This window comes from Centruroides vittatus, unplaced genomic scaffold (assembly GCF_030686945.1).
Source record: "Centruroides vittatus isolate TY-2023 unplaced genomic scaffold, ASM3068694v2 contig_1051, whole genome shotgun sequence".
NCBI classification, from domain to species: domain Eukaryota; kingdom Metazoa; phylum Arthropoda; class Arachnida; order Scorpiones; family Buthidae; genus Centruroides; species Centruroides vittatus.
The window spans coordinates 278635-303193 of NW_027120680.1; the positions used below are offsets into that span (position 1 = coordinate 278635).

The following is a 24559-nucleotide window of genomic DNA, read 5'->3' on the forward strand; positions in this document are numbered from 1 at the left end:
AATACAGCCAGCGTAACTGCTGCTACACAGCCCGGCATAGAGAGGAATAATCATTGGATGTGTGTCTGAAGTATATCAGTCCACGCTATTTTCAAACGGTGCCAAAATTCATCTGTTGTGGCCACAATCTATGACTGTATGGCACACTAGTCATTGACAGATCATAGATCATATGTGTTCAACAGGAGAAAAATCTGCTGACCGCGTGGGCGAAGGAAAAAGTGGAACGTGGTGGTGATCGAAGAATTGTTAAACGATGCGTGTCACACGCAGTCGTGCATTGTCTTGTTGGTAAGTGGCCCCCAGGCATGCCCTAAAAGTAAGGGACTACAACAGGTTCCAGTACCTGAGAGATGTGACGATCGGCGTTAAATTTACCGAGAATGTACTAGGTGTAAGCGTGGTTGGAATGAGATGGCGCTCCGCACCGTAACACTAGGTGCCGAACCAATATGATGATGCGTAACGCTGGCCCCACTCAGTCTTTCACCGTGGTGCCGAAGACAGAAGCTGGATTCGTTCGAAAAGACGATGGCACGTCGTTCGTCCTCTACGCACAATGTTCTATATACCCTGGCAGCTGCAAATGTCGATGGTGTATACTCAAAGGTAGCAAAGTAATGGATGCTTTGCAAAAATTCCCTAATACTGCAGACGGTGTCGAACCATCCGTGAAGAGACTGGTTATTGCGTAACATACACTAATTCTTCAGCTAGGTTTTGTGACGTGGCTGTATAATCCTCAATAGCCGAGTGGATAAGATGTCTGTCCCCTTGTTCGGTGGTGTGTGTTATGTATTCGTCGGGATTCTTCGGGTCAGTTTGTTTGTCTGTCCTCAACCTTCCGACCCCGAATTCGCATCGTCGTGACCGCATTCTTTCTAACACGAGTGTCAATTCTGCGGAAGGATAATCTGCCGGCCCGATAAGCCACAATTCTCTTTCTATCAAAATCGAAAACCTACTGATACGCCTGCCATATTCTTTGGCAAAGCATACTTAAGCCGTCCGCGTACAAAAACAGCGAGAAAACACAATTCCAAAACTTAAACCGGCTTTCTATTCACCAACTTAACACGTTTTCAATGAGTGTTAATCATTTACGTGTTCTCCCATTTTCTACGCATCCTGCAAATTTCGAGACGATTAGACGCGTCTTCCTCGGTGTTGCAATTTTAATAGCTAGCCGTGTACTATACATTTGACATCACTTATAAATGATGGAAATAGACCTACTTTAAGTATATAAGGAATATGCAAAATATTTGTGGCCCACCTACCTACAATTTCCGCTCAATTTGGCCTACGAATCGAAAAGTTTGGCACCACAGCCACGAGGGACAAAATTTGGTGACGAATAATTACACCAATAAATTTTTATTCAAGTTTTTTGGGTTTTTCCATTAGTAGATGATAGAATACAGTATTACATCGATATAAAAACACAAAGCGTCCCGTGGTCAAGGGTGTGGGGTTACATACCTCAATCACTTTTACGATTATAATTTGTGGAAGATTTTTATTCGCTTCCAGGGTTAAAGGGTTCGTGGGTTAAGAAGCAGAATCCTAGAATCTGTTCCTTTTATTTTTCGTCATATTTTTTATTGAGAATTGAACGAAATTTGTTCTCGCGATTTATTGTTTGGAAGCATCGAATATTCCTCTGAATTTATTTTATATACATTCATACATACATACATATATTTTTTGAAATGTCGACCTGGCCATATTTTCTTCTCATTGTCTTATCAGTCGTTCAATGATAGAAAAGATAAAGAAAACGAGAATGTATAAATTAATTGAGCAATTTAAAATTTTCCACTTCGACTGTCATTGTCCGAGCTGTATTTTTCTGATATCGATATAAAATTCTATCTAATAATTGACCTTTCGAAGAATAAAAATATTAACAGTCTAGACTCTAGAGGGAGATTATTCTGTCGGACATCAGCCACAGAATATCGATTTCTTTCTGCATCATCAGTCGAGAAATTAATGATACCGCTATTCTTTGGTCGAAATTCTATCTAGATCGCATTAAAAATAATGAGACGAAATGTTCTTTAGCGGACGACAGAGCGAATGACATCCCACTAATAAATTAATTTTGGATTCAAAGTTTGCACGTTGCTATTTTTTTTTTATTTATTTAATCTAATCGAAAAGTAGTGATACTGGAAAATAATAGTATAAAATTAACCTTGTTTTTTGTGTGTACAAGATGTCAGTTATTAAGTGCTGTATGATTTTCAAAAATTGTTGGCTTACAGGGTTTCGATTTACTTGTAAAAACGCAAAGAACACGGTTACTCGACTCTTGGATCACTCGGTATATAAAGCTCTTCAAATGAATAGAAATAATTTGAGTGTAGAATCGTAAGAACCGAAAAGAATTTACGAAATTGTGTTATATTATAGATATGCGATGAAATTCTTCGTGTCCATGCGTGCAATCAATTCTTCTTTCTAAAGAATCCGAATTTGGTAAGAAGATTCTTTTATTTTTGGTGGATATGGTCGGAAAATCTTTAGGTTTGATCCTTCGAACGTAAGTCGTGTGTTAAAATCACACAATACGATGAAAATGATCGGCGGGGTTGTCTGTCATCAAAAAGTAAATGTTACGGTAGAGCGAACCGCTAATTGGATCCAACAGGATGTGAAACACTATTTCGATAACGTTAAAATATATTTTGTTCACACGATATTTTGCAATCGCTTAGTTTATAACTATTAATATTAATTATATCGAAATTAAATCATCTTTATAATGTTTTACGTGTTCCTTCGCTGCATTCTTTTTTGTATTGTCTTCTCATAAAAGAACAATGATGTGTAATTTTTTAAAATTGAATGTAAAAGTGTTTGTATTTTTGTAAAAATTCATTCCTTAGATTCGTATCTTTGGCGTCGAAATTGTTTTTGAAAACACTTAAAAATATGGCGATGGACACTCGGGAGCGTGTGTGCGGCCATCTTCTCCGTGTCACAAAATTAAAAACTGCTAATTATTTCTCCGCTTTTAATATTATCCTCGGGATTTTTATGTAAAATTTTCAACGTCTTTCTTTCTTCTTACCTTCCTCGCGCACAATGTGTAGGTTACGCGTGACCTTTCGCCTTGTCCCGACGAGGCGACAATCTTCGTGTCCTAATATCCCGACAAGTAAGCCGAACATGTTCGAGCGGCAAAAGGAACGCTCTATGAATGGAGAAGTTTCTCGAGCTTCCGTGCATTCAAAGTCATACAGTAACACGAACAAACACGAAGACACTAAAACCAATCGCCAATTCCCGGGGTGGCCGGCCCGAATTTTATATAAGTCCCCTTTTCCATATTCTAGTTGCTCGTATTTTCACCCGTTTTTCGCAGCGAGCCTCGCATATAGTCACACCGCGATTTTGGAGCGAGATCGTTTGAATTACTGATGCGAGAGAGATTATTGAACGTTACGAACCTCGATGGAGAATGGCATCACAGTTTGGGATAAATAATATTAAGATTCTACAGAAAGGTATTACAATGAAATGCTTTATAATAAAATTCCAATTGATTTAACAGAAATAATGGATTATTGTCTATTTTAATAATTGAATTTGTTTAGATAAATTAGTTCTTCAAAATGTGCCCGTTTCGTGAAAATATCAAAAAACGAATTTTTTTTTTCAAATTATAAATTACACAAATATTTACGCAATTACGTATTTTAAAAGCGTTGTTTAAAAGAAGATAACAAATTCTTACATAACACCGATTCGTATCTTACTATGTCGGAATAATTTTTACGTGGATTTCCGCCATAACGTAATGTACGATGCCCTTTTTTATATCTTGTGTTCCGTTTCTTCGTATTCCGTGTGCGCCGCTGTGTACAAAAAATGAAATAATAAGTTGCGCGATAAAAAAAATCGGATTATACTATATTTTGGCGCTTAAAACACGAAACAGAAAATAGCTGGGAATGAAAGATAAACATTCTCATAACCCTCCCCCGCGCAAACATTAAAACGTTTTGATGTTTAACGATAAATATAAAAGGTTTTATCATTTCCAACATAAAATAATAATCAAAATGTTTTAAAAAGCTCGAATAGTTATAGATCTTATCGCCTGGTACCGACATGTTTTTTTACAATACGGACGAACGTCGGATGTCCAATTCAATCTTTTTCCAAAAGTCTATTACCAAACCCTGGAACATTATTCTGGGAACGTTCGATGGTCGAAGGACGAGATACGTTTTATCCAATAGTTTCGCAACGACGCTTTTCAAAAAACGTGAAATGGCGTTAGGTTACGAAACGAATTAACACGGAAGATTACGTAAGTAAAGTCGCTCGTGCGAATCGTGTCTACACGTTTAATATCAAAATATTCGCGTGTGTAAAAATATAAAAAAATATGCACACAATTCGTTAAATTTCCTTACGAAGAATTCGGGGACGAGCGATCATTAAACGAAATTGGTTATTTTCTTAATGTATTCGATATTGACATTGATAAGATTTTTTTGTAAATACGCATATTTTATTGCGCTCATTTCTCATTAAACACGAGCAGCATCGAACTAGCGAGAAATTTCGGCCCGGACGGGAATATATACCGAATAGAGGCCCGTACGTACAGCCCGATGAAAGGCCTCGGCCTATCGTTCTGGAGAACCCGGGAATCCTTCGAGGGGGAATTTAGTCGCCAGCCCCACCCAAACTACGATCTGCTCGAAAAAAGGCCCTTTTAACGCCCACGGGGTGGAGAAGCGAAAATAATATACGGGATTACCGCTGGCGATCCGATCGGTTATTTTCAAATTAGAAATTACAAAACGGATATCGTGGCAAACGAACGTCAGTTCGAGTGGGCCCACCACCCGAATTACGAGTCGAACAACACCGTGCAATAAATTTACACCGTGTCCTAATATTTTAATAAGTATTTGCCTAAATTGACTATCGAACTTCGTTGGATTCCATTCGTACGGAACGTTTTACGACTTTAAAGATGGGAAATTGTGGGAACAATTCTTATTTCTATTAGAAACGTAATTAACAGATTTCTATATATCGTGATGCGCAGTTCGTGCCTATAAATCGGCCGAATTAAGATTTCTCCACTGAAGTTATTCGACGTACGGCCGGATGGCCGAGCGGTAAAGGTGGCAGCCTACCGCTCTGGGGACCCGGGATCGAATCCGAACGGGTCGAATAATCCCCAGGAATTTCTTCGGGGGGTGGTCCGTTCGGATATGTCGGGCCCCGTCCCTCACCACCGGTCGCCCCATTGTGGGCCTGGCCGAACCCATAACGGGCCTACTAAAAAGAGGCCCTCTTAGTGCCCACAGGGCGGAAAGAGTTAAAAAAAGAAAAAAAAAAAAAAAAGAAGTTATTCGTCGCGTGTGTTTTTCGAACTTTGTTAGAGTTAAACATCGGTGTAAGAGATGCATTCGCAGAAAATGAACTACGGTCAAAATGATTTTCATATATTTCGGCATCGCACCATCACTATTTTCTTGTATTTCAGTAGGGAATTAGTTTCGTGAGAATTAACGAAGGTAAGTGCAGTAGGAACTGGGATGATGCCAGTTGTGCCAAAGACAGTTCTTGGACATTTCGAGTAGCGGAATAAGAGCACTACTGAAAACGAAGTAAGTCATTTACTCCACGTTTTCAATAATCCAAAGAACTCCATCTTTATAGAGATGACCTTTTATTGTAGCTACTACTCTGCACAAATATGTAAAAACAGTCTAAAATGTCCACAGGTGATAATCCCAACACAATTAAAATATAACATTTCTTTGTAAAAAAGGGCTGGCGGAAATTACAATTTAATTAATAAAGTAAAAATTGCATTACAGATACTAGACATATCTCCATTGCTCGCCATGTCCAATCACCAGGAACAACTATTCCTGGTAATTGGTCATGGCGATCGATGAAGATATGTCTAGTATCTGTAATGCAATTTTTACTTTATTAAAAACTCCATCTTTAGTCCGTAACTTTGTAAAATCTACTCTCGAAATTTTAATCGAGTTTCCGAACCGACGTGAGATGAGTTCTAAGAATCCAGATAAATGTAGCAATTTACGTGGACATATACAAAATACTGGCATATACAGTCAGATGCTGTCGGAAATAAGGTGTGTCACGTTACGAATGGCAATCCGTCTTTACGATTATTGGATTAGATAGAAATTAGAGAGAAAAAAAGGAATATCGAGGTTCTACTCACAGATCGGGCAGATCGTATACTATAAACAATCATGTAACTTAAAATTATTAATTGTGAATATACAATTGTTTATACATATAACAGTTGGAACATTCAGTATTATATGTATTCATTTATGTACACACACACACATATATTGTGGATATAAAACCACAAACGACTAACCGTGAAACCGTAATGTTCAGAAAACGAGATTTGAAAATTGGACCAAACAAAAATTTGCTATTTTATGTAATCGTTTGAAATTTTACGTGTCTGCTATGATCCCAATAGAACGTGTTGAATATACAGTAATAGGAATAAACTAAAATTTAGAGTTAGCCGCTTTTGGCTCTGTACTCCTCCACACACATAACCAGTGGATGAATAGTTAAAAAACCATTGAACCGGTAACGGCTTCCCTTCTGACCATCAAACCGAAGACACGGTTTTCTCCACATTAACAGCTTTCTACGGGAAACTGGTCCTATTTGGCCAATTTCATAGAAAGTTCTTCGAAGAGGCAGATTGCCTTTGTGTTGCATTGTCTTATCCTGTCAATCCAATATACACATTTGTTGAATTTACGGAAATAGACTATGTTCATCTTAATTTTTGGAACATACATAAATAAAATATCTGTCTTTATCAAAGATTACGTATCAACATTTTATAGTAGACCCCCAATTATGTGTTAACGTGGACCAATGCTACCTCGAATAAAACAAAGGGCTACGATCTTTTCGGATTTAAAATGGCAAATACGAAAGATTCACGTCGTATGTCGCTTTTAAGCCTCTTTTTTACTTCATTGAATTTAATCGTGCGTAAGAACATTTATTACGTACCTAATACAAAAACAGATTTTATATTGTAATAATAATAATGCATATGTACTGTACAAGACATGGGTATTATGTAAAAACATTCTAAAGCGGTTTTATTGTTGCTTGGCGTAAGTGGAATCCTCCTTGGTTTATTTTTGGTACGCGCTCTTAAGGTATTGGAAATTTTCAAGTTGTTCTCCGATAATTAATTTTCCATTGCCAGTACTACTATTATCGACGGCGCGGCAGTACGTACTGTACTGTACGTCTGGCAATTTAACGACTCGAGTTGGCCAAGTTTTCGCAGAGGAACAAACCACCGGTAAAATTTTCCATCTCTGCATTTGTCGACACGTAATTTTTGTCAGAGAGAATACTCCAAGTGCAAAGATTATAAATCGTATTCTTATATTTTAGATAAGCTGATAAGGAATATTCTACTATCTACTATGACTATTTCGAGACTACGAAAGTTATCGGTTTGTGTACTTAAACGTTATAATGGGTGCATGGAAATGAAACGAAATTCTTTGTAAGTCAACACGGCATCTTCTGTGGGTGTGCATTATTCTACTAAAAATAAATCCGAAATGAAAAAGCTTTTCGTGCAAATAAGGAGTGCCATTTAAAATCGGCCTATGTCGTATTAATTTTAACGGAGTCGCCAGCAAATACTGCATATTTTCCTTTTCGGAAGAAAAAACAAACTTAATAAATATATAAATGAAAATAAACGCAATCAAAATATCGGTTTATAAAAAATTTATTTCTTTTTAATAACTAATAATTTTATTCAATATCAGTCAAAAATAAATATAAATGATTACAACACTACGAAAACCCGATACATTAAATTAGTAAAGTAAATTAAAATTAAAATTATTAAATTTAATACGAGATGGCGCCTAACGCCTCCCTGTGTCAAATTGTTCGGTAATTTATTATTATTACAGTTGTTATATAGCCCGATGGCATACGGCAGTGGTTGGCTTTAGTAAATTAATAATGACGTTGACCGACGTCTTTTCTTCCCATCAGAATGAAGTATTCTGTTTGTACTTTAAGAGGAACGTGGTCCGACGATGCTTCCAGAACTTCCCTCAACCTGTGTTTTGTGTGAAAAGTAAGAATAAATTAATTCTTTATTCGCTGTAATTGATTTTTTAATGAATTGCCATAATTTGCATTTGTAATATTCTATAATAACAGATATTATTCTCTAACAGCCTTAACTAGCGAATGGAAACGTCATCCAAAGAATAAGTAAGTCACAACAATAAATATGATTGTGAGTGTAATTAACCCCTTGTGTGTAGCAATCTCGTGTTCGCAAGAATACAAATAAAAATAAATTGGGAGTTAACAATACCAGTGTCTTACTTAGTGCTCGAGGATCTGATCCCCGTACTTTTCGGCAGAAAGGGCGCTTCAAACGTGCAGAGAGGTTTACGGCCGTTCAAAACGATGCCTGCCCGGACCACGAGATGCTTCCTCCGTCCTTCCCCGATGTTAGTAGGACCTAGGTTATCTTGAGATGTGGAAGACCCGTTGTAAATCGGTATCTAGGTTGAATTGCAACTCGTTGCCGAAGAGAACACGAGCTCGTAGATCCCGGGTCCGTGACCGATGTTCACGACACCGATTCGAGCGAGCTCTCCCGTGGGAAGGTGTGAGAAAGATACGTGTCACCGATCGTCTTGGAAAAAAACCGCCTTCCCAAAGCCTTCGATAAACAGTTTACCTCGAAACGGTCGTTCCGAGAGGTAGTCGAGAACTCGTCGAAGAGCTTAACGGTTGCCGTCTTCCTATCACTATTAGCAGTAACGGTCAGATAGTATCTTTCTGAGTTGCATGGATCTTCATTGGCCCCGTCCCGGTCCCCTGGCAATGGTTCCGGTTTCTTGGAATTGTTTCCGGAACCAACAGATTACATTTCTGTTAACGTTATGCCACGTGGCGACTTCGGCCTGGAATTGGCCTGCTTCCATCCTTCCGACAGCTCTCCTTCGCAAATAAACTGATAAACAATTACATAGAGCCATTATGTCAGAATTTATTCAAATGTATGAAATTTTAAAAGAAAAAGAGATATGGCGTATCAACAGCAAGTGCTTAGCGAGGATTAAAAATTTGCATATTTCCAGGTGTGTAAAATCAAATAATTGTGATAAATGAATTTCCAAAATAAATTTGGGCCTAAAAATGTGCTAATTTTGGCCTTTTTGGCTTAAATAATTTTAGAAGACTATTCAAAAAAGCATTTGTTCACTTAATTTTGGTTACCACTGTGTAATACATACAATTTGTAAAATTGTTTTCATTAAAATAATTTTACTCTATGTATAAATTAGACTTGAATACATATTCAAAGGTGTCTAAAGCTGGTAGTGTCTCGTCCAGTTTTCTTAGGTAATAACTTTGTACATATTCAATGATATTACAACTTAAATTAAAAGACAATACTTTCACTTATAATGTGTTGGATCATTTAAATAAATCTTGTTGTTGGTAGCATTGTCAAATGCGTGTTTAAGTTTACTTAACTCATTTGTCAAACCTCTTAGCGACAGAATATTTTATTTTAATGCAAATTAATTTACTTTTTATTCAATTTGTTTGCATAAATTAGTATGTTGCAGCAAAATCTATTTTGCTGCAACATACTGGTATTATTAGGTATTTATTAGAAAATAAGGAGTTCCTATTCTTAAAAAAAAAAAAAATACAAATTCTATTTATAATAACGGAAGGTAAGTGTCATTACCTTAATAATTGCCAACGAATAAAAAGTTTGCCCATCAATTAAACGAATTTTCAGATCGTAGCCAATTGACATTTTAATTATTATTTAAAATATAAATAAGCTGTTTCTATAAATGGGATCAATAAGAAAGAAATAAAGATAAAATGTAACTTTTATTGCAATAATCATTCAATTTTGCATTAAAAAAATGAACTAATGAAAATGAGAAATTGTAATATAATTATTAAATTATTAATTTAAAATATAAGAGAAATAGATAAGGAAAGAAAAAGAAAGTTATTGAAAGTCAGAATTGAGAATAATGAAGATTTATAAACATTTCAAGGTAAGTTAATATATAACTGTTCCAAATAAACCCTAGGATAACAAATTATTACTATTGCTTTTATTTATGTTTTGATGATAATAGATTAATTTGTGAAAAATTAGAGTAAATTCTACAGATTAAATGCATTAAAAGACCATCTTTGAGTTTATAAAAATTCCATAATGATTAAGAATGCAAGTTTTAGGAATGCCAAACATTTCAAACTGATCGTCATTAAATCAATAATTAATTTTCATATTTCCAAAACAATTCAAGATATTTGATTGTCTAGTTATTGAAACACAAGATGTTTGTATTTTTTTTCAAATTTGCCTAATTTTTAAACCACCAAAATCTAGCATATTATAAGGCAGAATGATGGATGAAAGCTATGTATTTAAATTTCTGTTTCTCAGACAGCAAGTTCTTTGAGTGTGATGCAGTTCAACACATATGGTGCCATTGAGTTCAACATTATTAGCATTGTATATTACAGGCAAGACTAGGAAATTATTGCAATCTTAGACTTTACAGGAGTGTAATTATAGCATTGTTAATTTTTGAAGTGATTCGTACAGGACTGAATTTGGGTCCTGTATGAATAAATTAGCTAAAAGGGTTTGATTTTATGGAGGGCAACTTTAGACAGCTCTGACTGTATATAATAAATATATATAAAAAATAGTAAGAACCTTAAGATTTTAAATAAATGTTTATTTATATGAACTAGATAATTTAAAATAATTTAGAAAAAAAAATAGGACATACTATCACAGATGAGAGTAAAAAAGAAAATTGTCACAGAAGGCAGTATGCCCTGTTTTTTCCCTAAATTATTTTGAACAAACTACAGATTTTAAATGATGGATGAAGATTTCAACATAAAAATTGGGATTATTAGTAGACAAACACAGTTAGTAGTTCTTTGCTTTCTTCAGTAATTTTTTTATATTAGAATAAAAATTGTATAGAGTCAATTCTATAATTTTGGTGTTATTTAAACATGCGTAAAAACTTCTTTTAACAATTATTTTTGCCTTTATGTCCTTCCTGTTATTTCTGTTTTATCCTCGTCTACGTCAGACTTTGTTTATTAATAGCACTTATTACACTCTTATAGTTTCTTTTCGGTATAGCAATCGGGTGAAAATAAAGATATTTTGTTTTGATTTTTCTGACTAATTTCTCCTCTGTTTGCTATACGGAAACTATGCCAGTGTAATAAGTCTTTTTAATAAACAAAGTCTGAAGTAGACGAATATAAAAACAACTTTTTTTTAATTAACAAATATAAATGATCTAAATATTATAATATATAAATAATTAACTCTAGTTTTCACATAATACTTTTCAAAATAAATAATGTTCTTTGTATGGAAATATTTATTTTTAACATGCAAATAAAACATAACTATAAAAAAATGTTGTATTGGAATACAGTTTCTAAAAATACCAGCCTAAATATTTTGGGAATGCACAATAAAATTAATTAACATTCCGGTGGAGTGGACTTAACGAAAGTCGGATGCTACGTGACCCGATCGACTGGCACTAAAATTATCCATTCGTACAATCATAACTTGAGTCATTTACAGAATCAAAGTAGCAAAAATCAATGATATATCAACCTTTTACATATTATTACAATTAATAACAATGCAAATAATTACAAACAGAGAACAGTAGTTTATTGTTGACATTATTCTCTGTTGTGTAATTATTTGCACTGTTATTAGTTGTAATTATTTGTAAAACATTGGTATATCATTTATTTTGCTACTTCGAACTTTAGACTATTAACTTGGCGGAAAAACAGAAAATTACTTCTTGCAGCTCCATAGACAGTGACAATTCAAACTTGGGGTGTCAGTTAGCATCCTGGCACTTTTTAATTTATGATGCCACTGTGTAATGTAGGGATGTAATGTTACAAGCTTTATGGAGTTTTGAAATTAGGCAAATTTGTATTAGGGAGCCCCATGTACATTGTTGACTTCAGACATTTTTCTTGGGAGAATTTATTGGGGAAATATTTTCTTTTAAAAGATTGGTTTAGGGTGCCCAAAGTGATTTCCCCTTTTGCCTGTAGAATAATGCACCACCGGTATTATACCACTTGATTTCTTCCTGTAGAGATATACAAAGGAAATGAAGCTCAGAATTGAGGGGAATAATGGAAAAATGGCATATCCCTCAAAACTACAAGAAATAAGTAATTAGTATCAATCTATCTTTTAAAAAACTTTTACAGTTTAGTTGCACATCCCATAATTTGTAAATACACATTAATAAAACATTGTGTATTAAAATGCTGCTGAATTGAAACAAATCCTCCTTTTTCTTGGAAACTTCTTTCATGTGGGATAAGCTATTCTTCCAAAAAGTCTCCTTTCAACTGCTGCTGCAATATAGTTACACTGCAATAAATGTTGGATCATCATTTGGAAATTGTGCATGTCACAAAAGGTTCACATGTTGAAGTTGTTTAGCATTCTGCAGTATTGATTCTATACATAATAAGACTTTTTGAGTTACACTTTCATATTCTGTAAGCAGTTTTTTAATTTGTTTTTTTATAGTTGGAAAATTAGGGTGGATGCACACTTGCAGCATAGCAATGAAAAGCGGTGTTGAAAATGCATCATTGCTGCATGGCAGCGCAATCACACAAGCAGTAATCTGCTTAGGTTCCAGTGCATGCATATAGTAAAGCAAGATGGTGCCCAGCTCCGGTATGGTTGTGTGTGATTTAGCTCCAGCTTTAGAGTTTTACATACTGCGTTTTTTGGGACTAATCATAAGCTTTATATTACCATCTTATTACAGAAGGTCTACTGTGTATTTTAACGTTTAACTTGTAAAAATCGATTAATTATTTTGCATGTAACAGCCATTTCTTGGCCACAACCACGTGGCTTCGTTCGGGTTGCAATTGTTAATCAATTGTTTGTTTTAAAAATTTTAGGTTTATGTCACTCGTTAGCAGGTACATTTATGTAACTGTACACTAATATTTATTTTGATAGGCTGTTTTTCGCAGAGTTTCAACGACCCAATCTTTTGTAATTTTTGTGCTCCGTGCAGGCCAACTATTGTGTTTTGCGTGCTGTGCTTTAGGTGACATGGACATCTCATTAACTGTAACTTATAGAATAAAGTTAATGATTGCAAAACAATTTTTCATGAAATTACAGACGTTTTAGTTTTAAAGTGAAACAATAGCCTTTGTACTCCATATGCCAACCCAGGTTACTCCAATCACCACTAATCTGGCCATTTGGTTTGGGATCGGTTTTAACATTTTTTCGGGTTCTTGTGTATGGACTTGAACCATTCTTGGTTCTTCTGTTACCTTTGGGCCTACATTATTCTGTGCTGCTTAGGTGGGCCCATGGGCCGTTTTTACTGTGAATCGGCATTTTGGTTGTGTTTATAATGTGGTTGTTTTGTACCGTTTTCTATCACTTTGTCTATTCCGAGGATGGATCTACCAGAAAAAGACTTACTTGAAGTCATCTCACAAGGACTACTCACAATGATGGAAGCCATTCCAGCAAACTCTCATGCATCTGTCTCAATACATAATCGGAAAAATGCTTGCTAGGCTGCTATGAATATGCACGACTCTGCGAACAGCTTGTTTGGTATGGTGCTGCCCTGATGGACCAGGAGAAACCGCCTGGTAACTCCTACACTGAGATGGCTCGGCGGGGTATCTTTAGTGGTAGCCAGGCCACAAAAATCATCAACAAAACTATTAATAAAGAAGAAAAAACCAACGAACAGCAGGAGCTTATAATAGATCCAGTTGAGACAGCCAATGGAAAACGAATGTGCCCAGAAGAGGTCTTAAATGCCATTCAGGAAAATTTGGACCCCTCTACTCTAAACTTAGGAGTTTGAGGCATATCTTCCATGGAGAGTGGCAATGTTAAAATCAAAGTTAGCAGCAAAAAAGATTACAAAAGCCTAAAAGATGCAATAGAAACATTACCGGAGGTCAATGAAATAATGATTATTTTCAAACAGAAAAGGAGTAACCCCAAATTGATTCTGTTAAATGTACCCAAAGAAGAAGACCGACGAGAACTGTTATGTAAGTTGTACGAGAAGAGATAAGCACCAAATTCACTGAAGAAGCTTTCTATCACGAAACGGAGGTATCCCAAGCCATGAATTCTAAGACAAAAGATGATTGTAGACATGTCGTCATGATAATACTAGCAGTCAGAAATCTTCTAATAAATATGAAACGAGTGTGCTACGAATGGAGAACCTTGGTTGTGGATGATTTCATACTGGTACTAAGGTGCTTCCACTGCACAGGATTAAGCCATATGGCACAAAATTGTGATACGAAAGAAGAGATATAGTCCCTGCATCAAGAAACAAAAATATAAAGAGTGCCCACACAGAAAAGAAGTGCCGAAGTGTATAAACTGCACAAAGGTAAATAAAATTCAGCAGGAAGGGAAAAAATATTGTACTGATCACAATGCATTCTCAGCTACCTGTCCCATATTAAAGGGTTACAAGAAACTCCTAGTGAGACAAACGACTTACAATATTAATCTATGACTGCTCTGAATAACTGCTGCTAAACTTCTGAATTAATTATGGCTAATATAAACCTAAAGATCCTTCAAATAAATACCCAGAAGAGCCAGGCCACCTCTTCCATGGTCATTAGAACAGCCAACAACTTAGATGTTGATGTGATTCTTATTCAAGAACCATATACCATCCAGGACTGCATTTTCAGGTTTGGACCCTGGCAAATCATTAATAAATGCTATGTCAATCAAAGACCTAAGTGTGGGATCGTAATAAGGAACAGTAATATGGATGTGTCAATGGTGCAGGAATTGAGCTCAGACTGACGACAGTGGCAATCAACCAAGGCCCCATCGATTATCTAATCAGCATCTATTTCTCCCCCTATGACACTGAGGAGGAGTGCATAGAGGAACTTGGCAGTATCATGAACATGCTAAGGGACTATAAATATATTGTGGCAGGGGACTTTAATGCCAAATCCCCTGTCTGGTTCCATGAGAATGAAGACAATAGAGGCAGGCTCCTCGTGGACCTAATGCATGAACATGACTATCTCTCTTAACACATCTGACATACTAACTTTCTTCTCAATAAGGGCCAGGGGCTGGACAGATGTATGTCTGGAACCTACGACTGTTGGCAGCATCATTAAGAACTGCATAACACTATTAACAACCTCAGATAGTCATCATAGATACGTTCTCACCACTGTTGGTAAAGCGCAACATCACAACGCTACCAGTGACAATAGTAACAAATACAGCAAGAGGATCACTAACTGGGATAGCTATAGACTCCACTTTGCAGAGAACTGGCACACTTATCATCACAAAGATATGAGAAATAAAGAGGACATTGACAAATATGTTGACTACATTATGGACTCAATGGCAAAGGCCTTACAACTTTCCACCTCTAACAGAGTGAGGAACCAGCATCGCACTCACTGGTGAACTGATAAACTAGAAGGGGAAAAGCATGAAATTAGGAAACTTATGAGAGCATGGTCCAGGGAACATAACACAGAAGAAAAAGAAAGAAAAAGCATACTTTAGAGAGGAACTCCACAAATATAAGAAATTAATCAATTATTCTAGAATAAAAGCATGGAGAGAATTCTGTAGAAGTGCAAGGGATCCTTGATCCCAGCCTTACCGCACAGTATACAAGGGCAATAAGAAGGCTGCCATCCCTCGCATAATTGACAAAGATGAAACTACAGGCAAATACGACATAAATACCAACATCAAAAAGCTTCTAGACTTCCAGTTCCCTGTTGACAATCAGGAGGAAGACCAAGACATCCACAAATGTACTGTACAAAGAGAAAAATAACTGCATACACAGGAAACTCGATGGATAAATGATTCTCCTTCTGAGAAGTGGAAAGGGCATAAATTCCCTGGCTAATAAGAAATCTCCTGGAATCAACGGCACAACTGCAGAGATGCTTAAACATGCTTTCCACCAGGTTCCCATAGCCTTTGTTATTCTCTTCAATGCCTGTCTCAACAATGCTTATTTCCCCAACCAATGGAAAATAGCAGTGGCGTGCCGTGACATTTGATGATAGGGAAGCCGTGTTTCTGTAAGAAGCCGACTTTCAGGGGCAATCAATTAATTGCGCGTCAGGGCCCGTTCGTATTCGTTTGTTCGATAAGCCAGTAAAAACCGTATACTTCTTTAAATGTATTTTTAATAGATTATCTGATGTACTTAATAAATAAAAAAGTTCAATATAATTACCTCCGTTATTAGATTCAATAAATTTCCTATGCCCTCTAAATGCCAATTCTCGCTTTGAGAAAAAACATATAACATCTATTAATTTAGATATATCTATTAATCGTAATTATCTTGTTATAATTTTCAATATTTATTTTATATTGTCTAACAATGTTAAATTCTATTCCTCTTTGATTTCCAAATTGCTTCAATTTTACGAAAGAATCGTCATTCGTCGTAAATTTTATTGTCAAAATGTCGAAATTTTTTGTCGACGTATTTATATTTAATTTAGGCATTGGTCTTTCTCTTTTAATAACGTTTTCTTTTTCATTATATGGTCTCGAGCCAAAACTTTTTTAAAATAAATTTTTGAATCACTAGCCACGATATAAGGGCTAAAATTAAAATTATCAGAAAAACTTATTTGGTAAAACAAAATGTGTGACAAATATACATGCCAGGTACAAAATATTCTTCAATTGTATGAATATACTTTTAATGAAACTTATAATTAAATATAACTTTGTGAAGAAACGTACATAAAAATAACAAAATATTCTTTACTTTTTAAATCTTAAAACAACCCACTTAGTGAAATAGCTCCCTACGAGTGGCTAATGAATGGAATCGGAGACGGTCCAGGTAGGTGTGTCCGTGCCAAATCCGAGGGTGCCGATACCGGTCAATGTCAAATGCCTCTTTTGTCGCGTCACTAGTATATATCAAAGGACGCGACAGGGTTGTTGTAGATTTTAAACGTTTCTCACCATAGCTGTAAAAATCTAAATATGTTAAACTTAACGGATTGTCCGTCATTCGTTTTCTAACTAATTCGTTTTAGAACCAAGTGTTCACGGAAATTTCCAAAATTTACAACTTTTCGGATCACTCTCATTGAACTGGAAAAATTTCTGTCTTTATTACATCTAATATTATGAAGAGATCAGACCCCACTATACTCGCAAGAGATTGGTTCGGTTAAGCTTCTGTTTAAGTAAAATTTCGGCTCTTTCATCGGGGTTTTATTTATGTTTCTAATTTCCTAATCGCTTAATTATTTAACTACTTCTTAAATAGAAATAAGTCGAAACCGGTTACTTTGTACTCAAATATCTGTAGTCTTGGGAAAGAAGTGGAAAGAAATTTTTATGACAACGGATACATAAATTGTAAATTTAAGGAAAATAAATTCTAGAGCTTTTTTTGTACCATTGTACGTCTCATTCATTAAATTTGGTTGTAAATGATGCAGCCAAAGTAACAGTTAATTTTTTATCACTGTACTAGAATTGTACACGTTTTTTCTGCATCCCCTTACAGATGGGACATACTAAATCGTAATATCACCGGTTTAACATTGAAATCCGTAAGTAATATAAGATGGGAGAGCGGAATAAACGCGGAATAAATGTATCAAATATTTTAATGGATTTTTTTAAAACTCCTGTCAACTATACAGAACTATCATAAAAACATGCCAGTAAATTCCTATCAGTTGGGTTAAGTTATAAATCTAGTCTACAGTGGGCAACATTTTTTATAACATGGGCCAGAATAAATTTTACGTTTTTTTTCCGCGGGCCGTAGTAGTTAATTGACGCTTTCTTGTGACTCGTAATTTTTTTAGTCTGCAAATATGAAATAAATAAATAAAAAGTTAATTACTACGTTTATTTCTCTTATCGCTTTTGAAAATTACAAAGAATTGGAAAAATAACTATTAATTAGTTATTTTTCCAATTTAATAATCTATTAAAGATCTCGCAGGCCGGATAGAAACTTTTTGCCAGCCGTAGCTGGCCCGCGGGCCGGGGGTTGCCCGCCGTTGATCTAGTCTGCTTATGATTCACATAATCGGGCGAGGGTGGCCGAATATCTAGCAGGCGGCTAACAGCCCACAACCGCTCCGGGATATAAAGTCGGACTCTTTACGCGTGTGTCGCTTCTACCAGCTAAACCGGGTGAGGTTGGTGCTCTGTAAATCGCATGTGACAATGCCTATATAATCTGGCTGATTGGAAACTGACCCGGTTTCGACACTTCTTCCGCCACCAAATCATTCGAATATACAATAGCAATCTTATCGTTTTTTTCACATGTAGTATAGAAATTTGTAAAAGATACATAATACAGTTATAATAAAATATTAATTTTAATTAATTCAAAGTACAGTTAAAATATGAAAATTTATATTTTATAAAATACAAGGGAAGGTCATTGGAAGGTGGAATCGGCGCTTCCATCGCTTCCAATGACGGCACGCCACTGGAAAATAGCAAATGTAAAGTTCATCCCCAAGACACCCAACCCTACAAATGAGAAAGATTACCACCCTATAAGTCTTCTCCCTGTGCTCGGCAAAGCCCTTAATGTAATGATCATTGGGACGCTGAATTGGCACTTGAGTAAGACCAACAACATGCATGAAAACCAATATGGATTCAGAAAGAGCAAGTCCACAGTAATAGCCATACAAAATGTTAATAGCTTTATCAGGGAAGCACGGGAACAAGACAATCACGCCCTTCTCGTTATCATGGATTTTCGCAAGGCATTCAACCATCTTTTGTGGCTGACTGTCATGGACAGGTTACAGAGAGTAGACTGCTCAACCAACATCATCAAGTTAGTGAGTAGCTACCTGAGTGATAGGAAAGTAGGATTTTTCACCGACACCATCCAAATAATCAAAGACATAAATAGAGATTGTCTGCGGGGCTCCCACTGTGGACCAGGGATATGGAATCTGATCTATGACACTTTATTAAGCATTATCCCCAAGGAAGAAAAGAACATAAAAATACAGGGCTTTGCCGATGATATGCTTCTACTCATAAAGCACTGGAATCCTGACATCCTACAATTCAAAGCGTACAAGACCTTACAAAAGATTCCTACCTGGAGTAAAACCAATAAATTACCCATCAACTACGATAAATGAGAGGCACTGGTCTTCACCAGAAAAGCTAATAGAAAGCAGCTACAGCAACCCTTAGGGCTATACATTGACAACCATAAGATCAAAGTCACATCGCATCTAAAATACCTTGGTGTATACTTCGATCCAACACTGAGTTGGAAGTAGACTATAAGCTGTATAAGCTGTAAGATAGTCTACCGTTTAAAGCAATTGTTCGGTTTAAAGAGACTTTTATCAATTCAACATAATGGATGTTCTTCCAGCCCTAAGTGCAAGACCCCAACAGGACTTCTCAACCATCATTAAGCCAAAATGGCACTCTATGTTAACAAATGTGGGTGAAAATATATCATTGTATATCGTCTTAAGTGTATAACCATTGTTTACTTGATCATCAGCCAGAATGGCACTCTGTTGTATATATTTTGTACTTTTGTATTTTAATTGTTAAAACAAGGCTAACAAGGCATCAGTGGGATCCCAACATCTCTTATCCTTCCTACCACTACCATCCCCACTTCCATTTCCACTTTTCATACCCTCCCCAACTCCTTCCTTCTCCAGCCCTCACCTTCCTCATTCCACCCCTCCTTTTGGGCTAAGTCTAAGGACAGCCATCTATCTATACTAAAAGCAAAAGTGCATGCATATAATATTCAAGATGGCAAATGATGACAACACTGTTATTAGCCACGTTTACAAATTTTGTTTTGTATGGCTCGCTTTATTTAGCTAGAAGATTTTGTTGAAGATTCAAATGAAGATTTGGATTAGAGATATTGTCTTGGATTGAGAAAGAACTGGTGTGCAAAATATACTTATTCCTCGATTAAGATCTCTCGATAAAGAATACTATGATTTGTTTGTTTTGTCCTTTGAATTAAATTATATATTATTATTTATGTAGAATCTGAGTTAAATTTATTATCTTTTCCTTTTATTCTAACGTCAGTTGTCTCAGTTAACCATGTTGAATTTTCCACCATTAAAAGAAGAGATTCTATGTTGAGCATGAAACAATCTGTTATTGGGTGATAGAAATGTGTCTTTGCAGCTGCTGCCACAAAAGATATGAGTTCAACCAACTTTCACGGTATGAGAAAAGCGGCACAAAATCAACTTCTGTGGTGAAAAAGTGACCACATTCTGCCACACCACACGTGTGTATCCACCCTTACAGAATACAGACACCTCAACAATAATTCAGAATCAATCTGTACTCTAACTGAGAACACATTGTTTTTGTTAAATAACATTTACTTTGTAAGTATTTCTATGTTTTGTTCCTATATGAAAAGCTAAATATGTAAATTAAATAATAACAACTGCAGCTTTATCTTATAATCTCCTTTCTATTCATTTCTGCAAAGCAGGCAGAAATTTTTCATTTCTAGACTTAAATTATCCTACTCTTTTCTAGAAATTCAAGGCCAGTTCTGCCATTTTTCCATTCTGTTTATCTTAGTGGGGTTTGATTACTGGTAATCTTTTGTCTATACCTTCTGCTAAAGGCATTCCTTCTTCTAATTCAGAGGTACTCAAACTTTTTCGATCCACTGTCCCCTTTGTTCCATAAAGTTACGCCCCCTAACCCATCAGTGACCCCAACTTTTGCCTTTGTTCACCGTTCAGGACCCTGCCTCCAGCGCCCCCTAGATTTACTCACCGCCCACAAGGGGGCATATCACCCACTTTGAGAACCCCTGTTCTAATTGATTCCTTATGTTCTCTTACTCTTATTCTCTGTGCTCCAATACAGACATTTCTATATTTAAAAATTTAACTGTAATATTTCAATTACCTATTTTGAAATTTAGTCATTACAAATTCTGCTTTCTTTGCATCTTCCTTCAATAATTCTTGATAACTACTCCACGTGGTAAAATACCCCAAATAATTTAGAAGTGGCAAATCACTTTGATGAGTGACAGTAGTCCTAAAGAATAATACAATTTAACACATTTAAAATAAAATTCAACAATTAAAAACTTTGAAGATTAATAAATACATTTAAACTCAAACCTGATATAATCACGATATGGAAACGTAATGTCTTCATAACTATTATCGACGTGCTTTCTCTCGGGCGACCAATATTTTCCGATATCTTCTTCATAAAACTGTAAAAAAATTTATGGAGCTTGTTAACAAACAGAAATGACATCATCTTCAAACAAAACTTTGGTCTGATATCATAATATCCATAAAGAAATAATTTTGAATAAATCTCATTCTCAGCCAGTTTGGACGGAACACAGATATTTTAAATCAAGGGCAATCTCCATTAAAAATTCCACCAATAAACTATACCATTTGCACATTTTAAAAATCATAATAATACTTTATATTGTTATTCAAATTTTATGCTTAGCTGATAAAGTAATTGAACTAAATACATAAGAGTTTTAATAAAGAAACTAAAGTTTGTGTGTTGTGCATTCTGTTATGTGAGCCTTAATAGGCCAAAGAATACCAAGTTGGGTTAGTTTTTGGACAAGTTACAAAATAAACTGGTATCGCATAAGGAAATGGATACGGGAAGCGATTTTCAAACAGTGGATTGTGGCACATTGGTGCCATAAATATTATGAAAGTATATTTTAAAAATGAGAAAAAATTCATATGAATAAAGATTTATTACATCCATGATCAATTAATATTTAGTCTAAGGCCCACGGGGTTACAGTTATTATTGTATACCAAATGCACCAGAAATGCAATTGTTTTACGTCTTACAGTATGCAATAAACCGAGAAAGTTCGAGAACTACTGGTCTAGAGTATAAATTAATGCTGGAAAGGAATAGAAATTACTTTTGTTTGTTTTCATCTGCTTTTTAATTACTTTTATCTTTGTTTCAAAGCCAAAATTTGATCTGTTTGTTGTTGCAAATAATACAAGTTTGATCTTTAACTTTCGTGTCTGTCTAATATTTGTACCTTTTAATCTGGCAGAAATTTTCATGTTTAATTACATTAATTTCATCATTCTCTGTAATAAAAATACTAATGATATAACATGTTACAACAACCAACAAACTTTGTGAAATTATAATTATTTAAAGTTGTTTTTAATTGGGTTATTTGGATTTAATTCCCTTCTTGAAAACTCTACCATCATTATAATAAGTTACAAAAATTTGACAAAAATCTGAATTGAGTTTATTCTCTTCCTTTTCATTATTTATATAAACTTGTGTTCTCCTCATCTTCGATTGCAGAATTCTATAATAAGAGTGCTTGCCACGAACCTTAGATTTCAAGATTACATTTTATCAAACACACAAATAACATTGCTTAAAAATATTTTATGAATAGTTTAATACAAAAACCTAATGGTTTAAATTACTAGAAATTTAAATTTATTCACAAAATTACTAATACAAAATTAGTCAAAATATATGTAATGTTAATATTATGCAAATGTAGCTGTCAAATCTTTTTTCATGTTTGCAAGCATCAATCATAATTAGCATAATCTAGACACGAAATTGCAATAGTCTTCTACCTATACTTACTCATATTAGTTTTATATGTTCATAACTATAAAACATTAGAATGTGATATTTTAAAATGTTAGTCAGGTATCTTCTGCCAATTGTTAGCTTATATTATTTTGTTCCTAATAATATGATGACTAAACAAAGTTTTCTTCTAGTAAATGAAAATTACACTGCTTATATCATTGGGAAAAAAACACTGTAATGCAAGTATCCGTACGGCATCTAATAAACTCAAAACAAAGTGCATGGGATATTTACTTGTATGATAAAATTATTCAGAATAAGTACGATGCAAAAAAATATTCAACTGGAGAACTGTTCAAACTCATATCGGGCCTTCTTGTATGTATAGATGTACTGTCCAGTACATGCAAATGGTGCCATACTACACGATTATTTCACATTACAGAAACTGCACTTTAATTTTTTAAATAATCAATGTAATTAAAGTCTTAATCTTCATTAAATGACATATTCGAACAGAGAGTATTGTGTTCATTAATAATTATCATTACATGTCAAAATTAACAAATATTTCCATAGAGATCAATATGATATCCAATCCAGAGAAATTTAAAATGGTCTAAAGTGTTGTGAAAAAATTGACTATTAATGTGTTGTCAATAATATTTTTAAAAAGCAATTAACATTTATGTTTAAAAAATGAAAACTTCTAAAATATAATTCTATTAGTAAAGGACAAAGATAGAACACATGATGAAATACACTATTCAATTCTTACACAAGGATATTTTACAGCAAGTCAGATAATGATGACATTTAAGATTTATAAATAAGATAAAAGAGTGAAATATACCTGACACCAGTGAAAAAACAAAATAAAAAAATAAATGCTACTTCATGTAATTTGTAATAGAAAAAATTTACTTTTTGTTAGCATTTTGATTTTTTAAATTTACATGCAGTATGACGGTCTTGTTTTATGCAGGAATTCTGTGTCAGCAGGTAATCATATTGTATTTCTGCACATATAAGAACATACTCTCGTACGGTATGTCATAAAATGTTTCACTCTTACAATGCCGAGTGAAAAGTCCTGAATAGCATTACACAAATCAACTAATTTACATAATAAAGGCAAAAATATGAAGCAGAAAACTAAAGTAATCAATAAATTGAAATAAATTTTCTAACCCCCTTAAATTAAGAATGGATTAATTTTAATTTGAAGATGTAGGACTGCTATATCAAAGAAAGAATAACACCTTATAAAAAATTATTTAACTACTGCACAAGAAAAAAATTTACATCTTACAAAAGTGTACTATGGTAAGTAGAAATGGAGGTAGAGCGTTAAAATTTTGAATCGACGAAAATTTAATTTATGCAGATGACTGGATAAAGACTATTGCAAACAACAAAAGAAACATTATTCAACTTAACAAAACTGTATTACATTATAAAAATATCCACCAGTTAACTAGTGTTCGTACAGAAACTATTAGAAGTATTGTGAAAAAGTTCAAAACCTATGGAACTGACAAATTTTCTAAACTCCGGATGGCCGAGGAAAACTTCGATTCAGAAGGGCAGAAAATGCCACAAGAAGTAAAGAAAATCCATTTTTATCAGCTCTAAAACAAAACAATATTTTACAAACACAGACCTCGAAACAGAATATTACTTCAAAATAAGCGAGAATAGTAACTCCCGGCGAAGAAAAAGCGACTAAACGGCGACCGAAATAAAATTAGTCGGCCATAATAATATATATTATTTGTA

General features: G+C 34.7%; 1 protein-coding gene across 3 annotated transcripts in view; it reads right to left on the reverse strand.

Moving 5' to 3' along the window:
• The window catches only part of LOC136971397 (putative methyltransferase DDB_G0268948), a 298490-nt gene that overhangs the window by 255654 nt on the left and 18277 nt on the right, over window positions 1-24559 (reverse strand). Inside the window, exons 4-6 of one of the 3 annotated variants that reach the window (XM_067265849.1) lie at window positions 21337-21434; window positions 21116-21250; window positions 7786-8143 (exon numbers count right to left, since the gene is read on the reverse strand). In XM_067265849.1, coding sequence (XP_067121950.1) covers window positions 8038-8143; window positions 21116-21250; window positions 21337-21434 — 339 coding nt within the window. In that variant the 3' untranslated portion in view covers window positions 7786-8037. Of the gene's footprint in view, window positions 1-7785; window positions 8144-8892; window positions 9056-21098; window positions 21251-21336; window positions 21435-24559 lie in introns of those variants that run through there. The other 2 variants (XM_067265857.1, XM_067265864.1) reach the window with 2 other exon arrangements.